The 14,878-nt window shown below is 41.5% G+C and overlaps 1 protein-coding gene across 1 annotated transcript; it reads left to right on the top strand.

Annotated features, from left to right (window-relative positions):
* Window positions 1-1,128: 1,128 nt before the first annotated feature.
* DDX17 (DEAD (Asp-Glu-Ala-Asp) box helicase 17) lies at window positions 1,129-14,873 on the top strand (the record flags this gene model as incomplete). Its single annotated transcript, XM_010015492.1, has 12 exons — window positions 1,129-1,279; window positions 3,340-3,439; window positions 3,572-3,705; window positions 4,417-4,482; window positions 5,127-5,268; window positions 7,188-7,348; window positions 7,437-7,609; window positions 8,132-8,242; window positions 8,723-8,784; window positions 9,164-9,223; window positions 13,391-13,630; window positions 14,482-14,873. Coding segments are annotated over 12 exons (1,792 nt in total), but the record flags the coding sequence as incomplete, so codon positions are not given.
* Window positions 14,874-14,878: the final 5 nt, after the last annotated feature.

The following is a 14,878-nucleotide window of genomic DNA, read 5'->3' on the forward strand; positions in this document are numbered from 1 at the left end:
GCCAGTGTGGGTCAGGTGTCCTGTCTCTGCTTCCTCCTGGCTTCCCCTCCTCCCTGGCAGAGCATGAGACTGAAAGTCCTTGGTCAGAGTAAACATTACTGAGCAACAACTAAAAACATTGTTGTTATCGGCATTGTTCCCAGGCTGAAAGTCAAAAACACAGCCCTGCACCAGCTACTAAGAAGAAGAAAAAAATGGCTGCTGTAGCTGAACCCAGGACACTGTGCTATTCACTTTTCACTTACTCTTCCAGATTATTGGCAGAAGCTCATGTTTTGTCTAATGCCTTAATAAGCCATTACGGTTAGTTCTTAACCTTTGAAACTGTATTACATTGACTGGGTGAAGACTTAATGTGAGCAAGAAAACTTAGGTGAGAGAGTAAAAGTAGTAACTCCTGAGTTGTTCTGCTAGTTAGGAGTTTTTTTAGTAAACGTTAGCTTTTAACTCTTGAGTCTTCATTAAAAGCATTTGAGAGAGGGTGTGATTTTTCCCACATGCTTTTTTGTTTTGGGTTTGTTTTTGGTTTGTGTTTTTTTCTTTCAGGCTCTGATTTAAAGGAAAAAAAAAACTTTTTTTTTTTTTTTTCAATTGCTTTGATTCCAGGTTCACAGATGGACTTCAGGCTGGATGTAGTTACTTTCTGTTCTTCACTCTTGGTTTACTTGATAAGAAAGGAGAAAAACATAGAGGGGGAGACAGTGAAGTAGCTATTTTTGTGTAAAACTAACCTTGGGAGAGATACAAGGAACTTGCAATTAGAGATTTTTATCATCCCTTTCATCTAACCATGTTTTAAGTGTACTGTCAGTTTCAAGAAGAGTTAAGTGCTGTAACTGTTCCCACAGAGTTGTCCCAAGGGAGGACAGAAACCAAGAGACAGGAGCTTTAAGACAGTGATTTGCAAATGGCTGTACCGGATGAAGATTTGGGGTTTAGAACTGACTAAAGCAAAGTTATGTTATTTCAGGAAGTTGTTTGCCATCATAGTGGTAGGCAAGGAGTGATTTACTCTGGGTTATTGTGCTTATGTGTCAGTTTGTGGAAAAGAGAATGGAAAATGCTTAAGAAACCTGTAGATTCCAGGTTAATTAAGTACTCTCTTACAATTAACATTGACATTCCCAGGTTTGGAGCAAGTCGTGGAGGTCCGCTTCCTCCAAAGAAATTTGGTAATCCAGGAGAACGTTTACGGAAGAAAAAATGGGATTTAAATGAGCTGCCCAAGTTTGAGAAGAATTTTTACGTGGAGCATCCGGAAGTGGCCAGGCTAACTCCGGTAGGTTTTCACAGTCTGTCTGTTCCATTTTGCTGCAACAGAAAATGTCACGAGTGGAAAAACTTGGAAGCCTGAGGAAGTGTGTAATAGAACTGTCTCTTCCTTGAGCTAGTTTGGTACATGTATACTCCCCAGGATACTGGTTCTAGTTGCCTTCAGTATTTAACATTAGCAAATGTGACGTTTCTGCTGTTAGCTGATTTTTAGATGAGAATATTTTACATTTGGTTTTTTGTAATTTGTCATCATAATGCGTGTGTGGTCTAGCTATTTGTCAGGGTAAATAAGACTTGGAGAACTACAGAGTTGTAGTACTGGGAAGGCCCTGAAAGAACCTAAACTATAGTTAATTAAGAGTTACAGAAATACATGAGAAAAGTTTAAAAAGTAGTATTTTACCATAGTAATAATTCAGGCTGAAAGAGATCATGGGGAGATCTCTATTCTAACTCTCTGCTCAGAACAGGGCTAACCACAAAACCAGAGCATGTTGCTTAGCACCTTGTCCTTTTGAGTTTGAATATTCCCAAGGACAGGGAAATTTTTATATCCTCTCTCGGTGTCTGTCCCATGGCTTAACGTTTTCATGGTATTTCAGTCCCCCCAAAAAACTTATTTGCAGCATCTTCTATGTAGTGACCCATTGGGTAGTTGAAAGTTGTAGTTAAATTGCTGTGTTAGTCCTCTCTGTCCCAAGTTAAACAAACCCAGCACTCCGTCTTTTGTCATACAGTCTGTACACCACCCTCTGGCTTTCTCCCCATAATTGGACATGCCCTGGTAAAATAATGTCCTTCTTATATTGGGGGCTCAAAACTAGATACAGTACTTTATGTTTACTCCATAGATATAGTAATCTGCCCTTCCTACCCAGCTTGAGTCTAGTCTTTTTTCCCCCCTGTTTAATGTCTTTTATATTTAGAAATGAAGAGATTTCATCCTTAACATGAGGACACAAACAAATGTTCTTATCCAATTCCATAGTCTTAGGAATCTTTACATGAAGTATTCATGAGATAAATATAAATATGGCATGAAGGAATTGAAGGAAGCACTGGCTTTTTAAAGATAAAACAACTGGAGCTACTGAACCACAGTCAGCATTAGCTGCTGTAGCTGTCTTTGCTTTGGCAAACTCAAAGGGTTTTCACATTTCTTCCCAAAAATTGGTTTCTTTTTTTACCTTTTCATTCAAGCTCAAGAGATTCTCACAAATAATAAATTTATTGCTTTGGATAAAGCACTCATTTGGTGTTTGATGTGTATCTTTCTGTTGATATTTAATGAGCATTAGGATAAGGTCATGAGTTGTGGAAGCATGTTGCAAAGTCCAGTTGGACTTGCAAGGTAGCCTAGACAAAGATGAAACACTAATTCTAAGCCTAAAATTATGCTTATGTGGATACACATTTCAGAAATATTTTAAGAAGTTTATAAAAACTTGGGAGGTCTTAGGTTGTCATTATGATGTTGCCTGGGCTTTTTTTCATGCAGGAAAGAAGTGCTGGTTCTGAAAAGATTCCAAGCAACATTGCTGAGTTACAAGTCGTCCAGGAACAGCTCTGTGATTAACCACTCTGCAATGTCTTAATTGAAGGAGGGGACTGCCCTGCCTTCAGCTTGGGCAAAGTATATTAGGGCCTATTTATTTTGTTTAGTTCTTAGCACTGTCACATGAAACATGTTTCTTACTAGAATCAGATAAATTTTGAAGCTTTTTGTCATTTCTGGCCTCTGAAAAAGGAGCCATCATTCCTAAAAATACTTTATTGATACACTTTTCATTACAAAGGGCTGGTTGGAAGGAGAGATATTAATCTTTCTAGGCTACGTAGAGAGCTTGTACTTCTGAATAGTGGAGAAGCTATGTGATAGCTCAATCTTAAAAACAAAATCTTTGGGAAAGCTGTTGTCTTAGATCTCTATTTCAACTCAGTTCTCTAACAAAGCTGTTACCCAGAGGTGTGAAGTCCATTAGTATTTAGAAATATGTGCTTTAAGTCCCTTCTGACATTCAGCATTTATCTTTGGTTTGTGTTTTTTATTCCCCACATAAATAGTATGAAGTTGAAGAGTTACGCAGAAAGAAAGAGATAACAATCCGAGGGATGGAAGGCTGCCCCAAGCCCGTGTTTGCTTTCCACCAGTGTAGCTTTCCACGTAAGTATTTTGCAATTCTTTAAGATCATGAGGATTACTGGGAAACAGTAAAAGGCCTATTCTGTTTTCTGAAAGATCTTCTGAAGTGTCAGGTAACCTTTTAAGAATTCTTTTCTTTTCTTAAATTCTTAGAGTATGTGATGGATGCTTTGATGGACCAGAACTTCACAGAACCCACTCCAATTCAGTGCCAAGGCTTTCCACTAGCCCTCAGTGGTCGTGATATGGTGGGCATTGCACAGACTGGCTCTGGGAAGACACTGGCAGTATGTATTCTTCCCTTTTATTTATTTAGCTTTCCTAGTTGCTTTACAGAAACTACCCTTTGCTACTTGTTAGTAGTAGGGCTTGTCTGTATCACAAGCATCAAGCGAGACAATGACGTGTCTTTAAAGCTTGTTTTATGGTGTCATGGGTAAGACTTCAGTCTCAACTCAACTGGCCTGTCTTACTCACAGGCAATTATTTTGTGTCTCTCTTTCTTTTGGGATGCTTAGTTACTTCCCTTTGGTCTAGGCTTACATTGTGGTTTAAAAAACAATGCATACTGATATGCAAGTTAAAAGAAATATTTGAGTCTTTGAGGAATACATTTATTTTATTTGCAGTGATTAAGAAGGAATTTTATTATTCATGAAAAACTAGGGCTCAATTCTGCTAACTTGGACTCCAAATTTAAATGAGCCTTCCTTTCAGAGGTGCTGAGCAGTTATATTTTGTGCTCATACCAAAGCAGATACAGTTAGTCAGCAGCTCTGAAAATCTTCCATTCTGTCAGATAAATGCAAGTATTTGTTTTTGCAGAATCCTGATTTTTATATAGCCAAGGATTCTTGCTGTGTCTCTCATCAGGTGTTAGTTTCTTGAAAGAATGTTAGGCTAAAGGGACTCTTGCTGTGATCCACTTGTCATGGCAGGAGGTTGTCGGTGTTGAATATTGAAGTCCTGTGTCTTGACTTAAAATTCTTCTGTTTTAGTACTTGTTGCCTGCAATTGTTCACATCAACCACCAGCCATATTTGGAGAGAGGAGATGGCCCAATTGTAAGTGCTTGTTGATTCTCTTCATTCTTGTGTGTGTGGCACAGTGTTGTTAATGTGTACTTTAATTGGTAGATCAGAACAGGAAGTAGAGAAATGTTTACTGTCACAATGTGAACATCCCACTCAGTTGAGATTCTGTGCAATTGCTGACATAGTCTAAAGATATTTGAATGTTTTAGATAATAAAGACCAGATGGTCCAACTTTGCTTATGGTATCTGTGCAGAGCCCTTAAGTTGGGGATGTTTATGCACCTTGGTTATCCTGAATTGATTCTGGGGCTGTTCAGCCTGGGGAAGAGAAGCTGTGTAGCCACCTCAGAGCAGCCTTCCAGTATCTGAAGGGGGCCTGCAAGGGTGCTGGAGAGGGACTCTTCATCAGGGACTTTAGCTATAGGACAAGGGGCACTGGGTTCAAACTCAAACGGGGGGGGTTTAGATTAGATACAAGGAAGAAATTCTTTACAGTGAGAGCGGTAAAGGCTGCCCAAGGAAGTTGTGGCCGCCCCATCCCTGTGTTCAGTGTTCAGGGCCATGGTGGACGTTGACTTGATCGACCTGGTCGAGTGTGAGGCGTTTCTGCCTGTGGCAGAGAGGTTGGAACTAGATGATCCTAAACATTCTGTGATTCTGATTCCTTTTGCAGTGTCTGGTTCTAGCACCTACTAGAGAGTTGGCCCAGCAAGTACAGCAGGTGGCTGATGATTATGGCAAATGTTCAAGGCTGAAGAGTACCTGCATATACGGAGGAGCACCCAAAGGTCCCCAGATCAGGGATCTAGAAAGAGGTAATTTTAAAACGGGTGTTTGCAGTTTCTGGAGGAGGGGGGTGTTGTAAAATCTCTGTTAAAAATAAAATTACCTTCTTAAAACCTTTTTGGAAGGGGGGTGTGTGACTGAATCTCCAGTGTGAAGGTCCAGTTGCAATGATAATTCATGAGGTGGTTTTCTTCTTTGTTGTATAGTGACTTACTTGAATATTAGATTTCATTTTTATTTTCTCTCTGAACTTGTGAAGATCATTAAGACATCGGGAGGAGGATAAGAAAACTTAACAGCAAGAGAACATGTTTGTTAGTTTGAGGAAATGCAGTAGCAGCAAGTTTAAGCTGTAATTTTCCTTAAGCCTTTTTGAAGTTTTCTGCCTAGGTTTGTTCAAATAATCAAACTTAATTTCTGAATGTATAGAAACTTCTTTAGACAGTGGGGTTTGGGTTTTCTTTATTGTTCTTAAGCACTAAGCTCTCTTTCTGTTTGTGTCCCCTATAATGTACTGTAACTGCCTTTCTGTACATAGCAAGGGGCTGGAGTTGGGAATGCTGAGAAGCCAGGGTTCTGCAGCAACACTGTAACACTGTGCCTAAGTGACCTAACTTTCATTTCAAGGGCTAGTTACACGTAATGTCAAATGCAGGAATGTGCTGTTGGCTTTCATCTTCACTAGATAAAAGGGCATAAAGACACATGTGGTGGAGCCTGTGGAATAGCTCTGTGCAAGGAAATGGTGGTGCATTCCAATTCAAAAGTAGCATCTTCAATGGAAGAGTCAAAGGTTACATGAAGAAACCTTGGGAGGATCAGTGTGGTGGGCTTTTGCACACCTTTCTGGAGTACTGTAAAATAGGTATTCTGCTGATAGAAAACTCTTTGGTTAGAGGATGTGGGCAGGTTCGGTGCTTTCAGTCCTTGCAGGTGTTAGAGTCTTAATGATGGCTTAGTATTTTCTGCAACAAAGATTGTTGAATAGAGAGAGTCAGAAAAATTACTTCTCCTCCACCCCCAGCTGTGATCTTTGGGGTACTTAGTGAATTTACTTTGGAGGAGTACATCACTGACAACAGAGATGGCAGTTTATTCAGTCTCTATGCAGACCACTGGCTCCATTAGAAATCTAATTCTTGTATGAGCTTTATAGAAACTAGAAGTACACCCAGCTTTGTCAGCTCTGAGGGGTCCAGGTTGACACAAAAATCTGGGTTGCCAAAATACTCTGCATCTCTTAAGTGCTGTATCAAGAAAGCTGCTGGGGTTTTGCTCTTCCTCATCTCCTTGCTTCCCTAAAATTATCTTTTGTAGATATTTCAGTGACACTGGAGGACTTGCCTGTGAGATTTGGGAATCGGTGGAAACCAGTCCTTGCTAAGGAATGTATAAATTATATATTGCCATAGCCGATACTGGTTTATGACTATCTGAATTCCATTTTTATGCTAACATACACAAGCAGGATGGTTGTCTGTCACTATTGGTTCATAATTGCTCAGTATTAAAGCCAAAAGGTGGAAGTAACTTGACCTGCATAGCAAGAGGAGAACTTCATGTTTGATTAACATGGGGAGTTTAGCTGGAGTTCACTCTTTTCTAGAAAGCTGTCTAGACTAAATAATTCTGGACGAAGGTGGGTCAGGCTTGAGGAGAAGCTTATTATACTTCCGATTGTTGGACAGCTCTTCACTGGTGTTTTCTGACAGTAAGCTTTTAGTTTCTATACTGCATTTATTATTCTAATGGCACTGTAACAGTAATTTCAGAATGAAAAAAAAAAACCTAGGGCTTCTACTGAAATGACTCAATCTTGGGTAGGAATGAGGGTGGTGCTTTTTTTTTCTTAAACAATTTTGCTCTGGAAGGTGATTCATTCTGACTAAAAATACCAATTGACATTCAAATGAAGAGCCTTACTCTTTTTCCTTATTCTGTTTTGAAGGTGTGGAGATCTGCATTGCTACACCAGGTCGCTTGATTGATTTCCTTGAGGCAGGAAAAACCAACCTTCGTCGGTGTACATACCTGGTGCTGGATGAAGCAGACAGGATGTTGGACATGGGATTTGAACCCCAAATTCGTAAAATTGTTGACCAGATAAGGGTGTGTGAACCTTGTAAAAGGACAGATCGTCTGGTTTCCCATTCAAAGTCCAATACCTTAAATCCTAAAAGTGTTCCCTTCTTCTTAGCCTGACAGACAGACCCTGATGTGGAGTGCGACCTGGCCAAAAGAAGTGCGCCAGCTTGCCGAGGACTTCCTGCAGGACTATGTTCAGATCAATGTGGGAAACTTGGAGCTGAGTGCCAACCACAATATCCTGCAGATAGTGGATGTGTGCATGGAAAGCGAGAAAGACCATAAGTAAGCTGATTTTCCTACCATTTCACTTGGTTTTTTTGGCTGTACTTAAAGAACCTACACTGCTTTGTAAGCCAAATACAAATTCGAAAATAGTCAAGTTATTTGTAGTATTATTTAACCTTGGACTATTACAAAATAAGTCAGTACTGTAATTACCTATTCTATTGTGTACGTTCTAACCATACAATTGTACAACAGACTTACATAGAATCATAGAATTGTTAGGGCTGGAAAGGACCTTAGGATCATCTAGTTCCAACTCATTTGCCATGGCAGGGGCGCCTCACACTGGACCATGTTGCCCAAGGCTCTGTCCAACCTGGGCTTTGAACACTGCCAGGGATGGAGCATTTACCACTTTGGGCAGCCTGTTCCAGTGCCTCACCACCCTCACAGTAAAAAACATTAGGTGTAAGTGATACCTACTTATTTTTGGGAATGTGTGTTGTGTATGTATACGAGAGAGTGCTCCTATATTCTTGTATGTGTGGATATACATCTTGTCTCTCATGTCTATTTTAGACTGATACAACTGATGGAAGAAATCATGGCAGAGAAGGAAAACAAGACTATCATTTTTGTGGAGACAAAGAGGCGATGTGATGATCTCACTCGAAGGATGCGCAGAGATGGGTGATTAGCTTCTCCCCTCCTTCCCCTTCTTTTTAGTGGGAAACAGAAACTGTGATCAAAAGCTGTAAGGTTTAAATGTTCATGATGCTGTTTTGGGGAACAACTTGTCCATTCTTTTCTTGGCTGAATTCAGACTCGGTTTCTCAGAAGCTTCCAGTCCATCAAAAGCATTAGTGCAAGAGAGCATTTGTAAGCTCTGCAGCTTTTAGTGTATCAGAATACTGATACGCCGATTGGGACTGTATCAATACAGCAAATGTAATTTGGCATAGATGGTTGTTTATGTAGGCAATGGGATTAATATGCAAGAAACAAACCACTAAATGTGCTGGGTAGATACAAGCCAGACTAGGAGGACAGGGATAAAATATTTCTCAAGTCTTTTAATTTTTGCCTTTTTACCAGAACACCAATAAAGCTTCCTGTTGCCTTTAATGTATGTACTTTCTGTCTATACTAATGTGCATCTCTCTTTGGCAGTTGGCCAGCTATGTGTATCCATGGAGACAAGAGTCAGCCAGAAAGAGATTGGGTGCTTAATGGTGAGTCCATCACTGAGGGGAGAATAGCTTGGGCTACTGTGCTTAATTTACTGAGACATGCTTTCTCTGGTCACCTGTTGATGGTTTGTCTCTATACCAAATAGGTACATTTCAAAAGAACTTCCTGCACCTTGGTACTGTTAATTTCAGTACTCGCATTTGCTGGTTTTTTTCCTTGACAAAAACACAGTGGAAGAATTACTTAACCCACAGAGCTGGATTTTGAGGAATAGTTGACACCTTATGTCCTGACTTGCTGGGGTTTCTGGCATTGACCTGTCTTACTTAAAGTCTGCAAAATGAGCATTTAATGTAAATCAAGTGCAGGTAACTTGGTGTTTTTGAAAAAACTTACTTCATAGCATACTTTGTTTTACAGAATTTCGTTCTGGAAAGGCTCCTATCCTCATTGCTACCGACGTTGCATCTCGTGGGCTAGGTTTGTACACATAGACCACTCTTGCCTACTGCTGAGTATTTTTCTTCTTTGGACTGAAATATGTTTTCTTAAAGAAAAAAAAATTCAAAGCGTGATTTTCCCCCACATGTGAAATACGTTTTTTAACATTAATCTTTTTTTTTTCTTTCATATTCAAAGTCTCTTCCTGCTCCTAATGAACAGGCTTTGGTCTGCAGCAAGGCCTAGGCATGACCAATCGATCGCCAAGAGGGAGAAGAGACGTCCAATTATGCAACCCAACCCTTCCACCACACTCACTTCTTTCCCAAATCCAGCTTTTGTTGCTGGATGATAGGGATGGATTGCTCTCAGTTCAGAGCGTGTCAGATAAAGTCCCAAGTAGGAAGTTGTGGGAGAACATTTCAACAGCAAATAGCTAATATTCTCCCCGTATGACACACCACAGATTTGAGCATACCAGCCCCAGTATACATGCATGTTTACCCCACAGATGTATCCACATCTGAGAAAGCACTGCTCCAGATCTTTGACACGTAACCTTCCCTCCTCTGTGTTCCTTCTAGGCAGGACCACTGAGATTATACATGGCCTTTAAACATCATGTTACCCAGATGCGTAATTGAATCAAAATTGCACAGCTCTATTCTGGTGGTACGAAAATGATCTGTCTGGATGCATCAATTGTGCCCCTTTTTTAGTAAGCATATTCGTATTGTGAAATGCTACATGCTAAACGCAGTCCTCATGCATCTGCCCACCCTAGAAGAGGAGGATGGCTTCTCAAGTGCTCAGAGTTTAATAACAGACACTGAATACCCTCCCTGAGTTCGGCAGAAAATAAACTACTTGGGAGTCAGTGTCTCACTGTAGTAAGTTTTAGTCAAAATTACTGTAAATCGATGCAGAGAAGCTCAGAGAAATCTCTGGTCTGTTAAAAAATCTCAGCTATCTGCACTCTCTTTTTGTCGTGTGCTGAAAGGGGGGCTGTGCTGTGCATCATATGGTCACTTTAATACAGGCAGACCATTACTAGACTCTGCAGCCTTTGTTCACACAACCTTTACCCCTCCTTCCCCTCCCCACTCAAAAATCGTCCGACACTTCCTCAGAGAAGTGATTCTATGGACTTCAGTCTCTGCCCTCTAGGGTCATGTCTGGACCTGTGCAGTTAGAACTTGGGCCTGTTGGGAGAAGGGACTGAGGCCTGAAACCACTTTGTATGAAAGAGAGCTGCTTTCTCTAGCAGCATTTTTTAAACAGGCTTGCTATGTGCTGGTAGCTTCTTTGTGCATCTTGCCTAGACATTTAAAACATAAAAGCCTCCTCTCCCTCAAAAAAAACCAAACCACTCCCCCCAAAACTACTCAATTGGATAACACTTCAGAAAACAGTCTCCCCACTTCCCATCCTCCACTTCACCTGAGCTGAGGGGGAAAGGTACCAGAGTCTGTTTCTTGTTACTGAACAACATCTCTGCTTGTTTTGGGGCCCTGAGTTTGCTGCTTCTTAAAATAAGTCCCTTAACTGGCAAACTTCTGGACGACTTCCTCCAAGATCCTGGAAAGTGAAGGCTTCTACCTAAATAACATAAAACAGGGGCGCGCGCCTTTTGGCTGAGTCACCAGGGCTTTCCCTCTTCCTAATGGAACATTGGTTTCAAAAAAGCTTCTTCCAGGTAAGTTCTGAGTCCCATAATGACTTCTTTGTGATAATTCCCTGGAGTGAGGTCCTCTCTCTGCACTGATTTATTTTTTTATTTTTTACTTTATTTTTTTTGTTCAGTTTATTAAACTAAAAACATTGAATTTGTTTTGTTTTGTTTTCTTTAACAGAAGCTTTGATATCAGCTGCAGATCATTCTCAGTGCAGGGGTGGGGGCACATCTACATTGATGGTCTAAACAGCTCTGTAGACTAGCGTGTTTGCTAGTTTATATCTCTCCTGATTAATAATTGGAGACTGTCTGTGCCACAGGGTATTCTGATGGTCTGACAAAGGGAACGTTTCCCAGGTAGCTGTCAAAAATGATTGACAGTTCCAGTTCTTGATCCTGCTACATTATCTTCTAAAGCCGCAGGAAGATTGCAAGTGTGCGCAGACACTTTGGAGCATGCTAGACTGGAGAAGCCAAGTCTTGTATTTGCTCTGGTGTTTTCTTCAGTGAGCTTTGTGCTCTACCAGGACCACTTTCTAATCTGGAAAACACCCTTGCATTTTCCTCTTCCTGCCTTCCCATTCTTCCCACTCCTCCCCAGTCAAGTCAGTTCCGTCTGCCTTGATAAGCTACCATTCCCTGTGCTTTCTGCTGGGAAAGCACGTCCTTGTATCCTCTGTGGTAATTCAAGTCACTTGGCTACTGGTGGATGTGCAAAATGGGACTGACTGAGGATCATGTAGCCTGCAGCTTGTCAGACTAGTTCCACCCTGGCTGTGAAGATGCAATCTGTCATACGTACTCCTCTCTTCACTTTCCCTTATAAAAAACCCCTGGTGCATCAAGGACCCTAGCTGGAGACTCGCGCAGCCCCCTGTGAAACCTGCCTTCTCACTCCCTTTTTTTGGTGTGATTCAGGACTTTGGAGTCAGCAAAGACTGAGGAGCCCCCCCCTTTGCTGTAATAAGAAACAGACGTCAAGTCCCCCTCTTTGTCACTACAACCCTCTTGTTTTTATTTTTCCTACAACCCCTTTGAAATTGATGCAGTCTGGGCAATAGATGCAGTCTGACCCTTTGGATGTAATTTTTTATCTTCATTTTTTTGACAATTGCCCCCAAGAACCCCGAATAGGGGACAAAAAGCGTTGGAGGACCTGAAACTTTTACCTGAAGCCAGGTTCTCCGGCGCTTCACAACCAAATGGGGCTACAGAGAAGCGTCTAAGCCAGTTCACAGAGCGAGCGTGTGTGGGGACTTCTCGCTGCCATGGACCCTTGATGCATGCTCCCCGCGCTCCAGTGGTCCCGTGTCAGAGGGCGGAGTTTTCGAAAGGAGGCCGCCAAAAATAAAAGGCAAAGAGACGGGATCGGCTGCAGCGGTTTCCCACAGGAGGAGGGAGTGTGCATCGGTCTGGTAACAAACAGAGAATGTTTCTCTCTTTAAAACAAACAAACGAAACACAAAACCAAACAAAAAAAAAAAGAAAGGAAATCACAAAAATCTGTGTTTTATCTTGGATATTTTCAGAATATTCTTCTTAAAATGCAGATTTTAAATCTCTTTTTTTTGTGAGCTGTTAGGGTACTTACTGTAATACCATGCTTTTAAAAAATACTATATATGAGAGTAAATAGGTGCTTTTGGTACGTTAGGTGCTTCCACTGAAGCGTTGCACTAACATTTACTTTGTTCCGGTCCCATAAGTTTACAAAGTCTCTTCCCATAAGGCACATAGTTCTAATCTCCTAAATTTTAATATTTTGCAGACAGAGCAATTTGGATAACTTAATTTCCTGCTTCCCTCTGACATTGGAAGAAGGGATTTGCTAATGGAATTCAAGATTGTCAAAATTACAGAATCTTACCAGTGCTGCATGGAACAGCACAGTGAAATGTTAGTGCAAGCATTCTGGTGATAACTACAAAGCTGAGTTAAGATATTGTAGGTCTGAATAATTTTTGATGAGTTGACTGAATAACACTAATGTAATTTGAGTGGCTTAAGCTTTAGGCAAGGGAAAGTAGTCACTGTATTTTATTAGGACTATAAAAGTAAATATTTTTAAGATTGCTTTTTATTTCATGTTACTGAGTGGAAGGTAAGTGATCTCATTACTGTTATTATTTGTTAGACTTCTCCCAACAGAGTAAAAGCTTTACTGTGGCAGTTCTGCCCTTCCTCCACCCCAGTTTGCTCTGTCTGATGGTGGCATTTTCACTTTCCAGATTGCATTTTTAAAAATAATTTAAAAAAATAGTACAAAATTCAGTTGGCTTGTTCACAGACATTGGTGTCTTGGATGCAGGAAGATAGAGAAATGCATTCTGGGGAGGATAAATTTAAGTCTACTCTTTTGGGATGAGTCTGTCTTGTGTTTATTCCATGCAATTACTAACTTTGGATTTTTTTTTCTTATTACTGTCACCTGCATTCGTGCTCCCCACCTTTCGTTGGCACGTCCTCTCTTCTTCTCCCCTTTCCTCAACCCTACCCCCTTCACTGTGCTTCGCACGTGGGCGCTTCACAAGATGTGGAAGATGTTAAATTTGTGATAAACTACGACTATCCGAACAGCTCTGAAGATTACGTGCACCGTATTGGCCGTACCGCACGTAGTACCAACAAAGGTACTGCCTACACCTTCTTCACACCAGGAAACCTGAAACAAGCCAGGGAGCTTATCAAAGTTTTGGAAGAAGCCAATCAAGCCATCAATCCAAAACTGATGCAGCTTGTGGACCACCGAGGAGGAGGAGGTGGTGGTGGAGGTAAAGGCATATGGGAAAAGGGCTACACAGGGAATAAGTTCCCCATTTTGAGGGTGGGAAGATTAGAAGAGGGAAGGGAAGTAGGAAGTGCAAGTCTAAGATAACAAACTAACAGAATCGTGAAATCAGCTAGGTTGGAAAAGACCTTTAAGATCATCAAGTCCAGCCTTCACCCAAGAACTGCCAAGTCCATCACTAAGCCATGTCACTAGGGCCTCATCTGCATGGCTTTTGAACACCTCCAGAGATGGTGATTCCACCATTTCCCTGGGAAGCCTAATAAAGCTGGTTTGTAGCCAGGGTTTCAGCATGTTTTGTAGGTGTAGTTTTACCTGTTCAGCAGAGAGGTACTCCACTGTTTTACCATAGCTGTCGAAATTCTTTTTTCTCCTGATAAGATCCTCACAGAGCTAATTTTGCTTGAATTAATGAATTCCTGCAGCTCCTACCTAAGCACAGGCAACAAGATGTGCGTGCACGCATGTGCAAAATTGAAGTAAGTAAAGGGATACACTGATTTCGCCTTCAGGGTCTGGGACTTATTTTTCCTTCCGTTCCCGGAAGGAATAATAAGTTTCCTTATATTTCCAAATTAGTCATGAATTTCTTCTGTTACCTTGTCTCCAAGCACATGCATTAAGAACCCTTTCTAAACTTCGTATTTACACCTTGAACAAAGTGATGGGGCATATTATGCACAGCTGTGCAGGGAAGTTTTAGTCAGTCAAAAGAACTTGCTCCTTGGTGGCTAAATTGTGGCTGTAGAGGGGGAGAAAGGGTGGCATAATTGTACCAGAGTTCATTGTTTGAGCCTTGTTCACAGTACTAAATCTTAATATATCCATCGCCAGGAGGTCGTTCTCGTTACCGAACGAGCAGTTCAGTAAACAACCCTAACCTGATGTACCAGGAAGAGTGTGACAGGAGGCTCCGGGGAGTGAAAGAGGGCCGGAGAGACTCAGGTGGCTTCAGAGACCGTGAGCGTGGTGAGAGTTATGCCAACGGAGCCAACAAGACCTATGGCAGTGCCTACGGGAGCCCAAATTCTGCTTTTGGGGCAGCACAGAGCCAGTATGGTTACACTCAAGGGAGCTATGGAGCAGCTGCCTATGGCACGAGTGGCTATGGCACTGCAGAGTACAGTGCTAGTGGCTATGGTGCCAGCACCACAGCTGCCACCGCTGGGAGAACCTCACAGAGCACTACCCAACAGCAGTATGCAGGGATGGTGGGGCGCTCGGGCCAGCA

The sequence above is a fragment of the Nestor notabilis genome, unplaced genomic scaffold, assembly GCF_000696875.1.
Source record: "Nestor notabilis isolate BGI_N333 unplaced genomic scaffold, ASM69687v1 scaffold10325, whole genome shotgun sequence".
Classification (NCBI taxonomy): Eukaryota; Metazoa; Chordata; class Aves; order Psittaciformes; family Psittacidae; genus Nestor; species Nestor notabilis.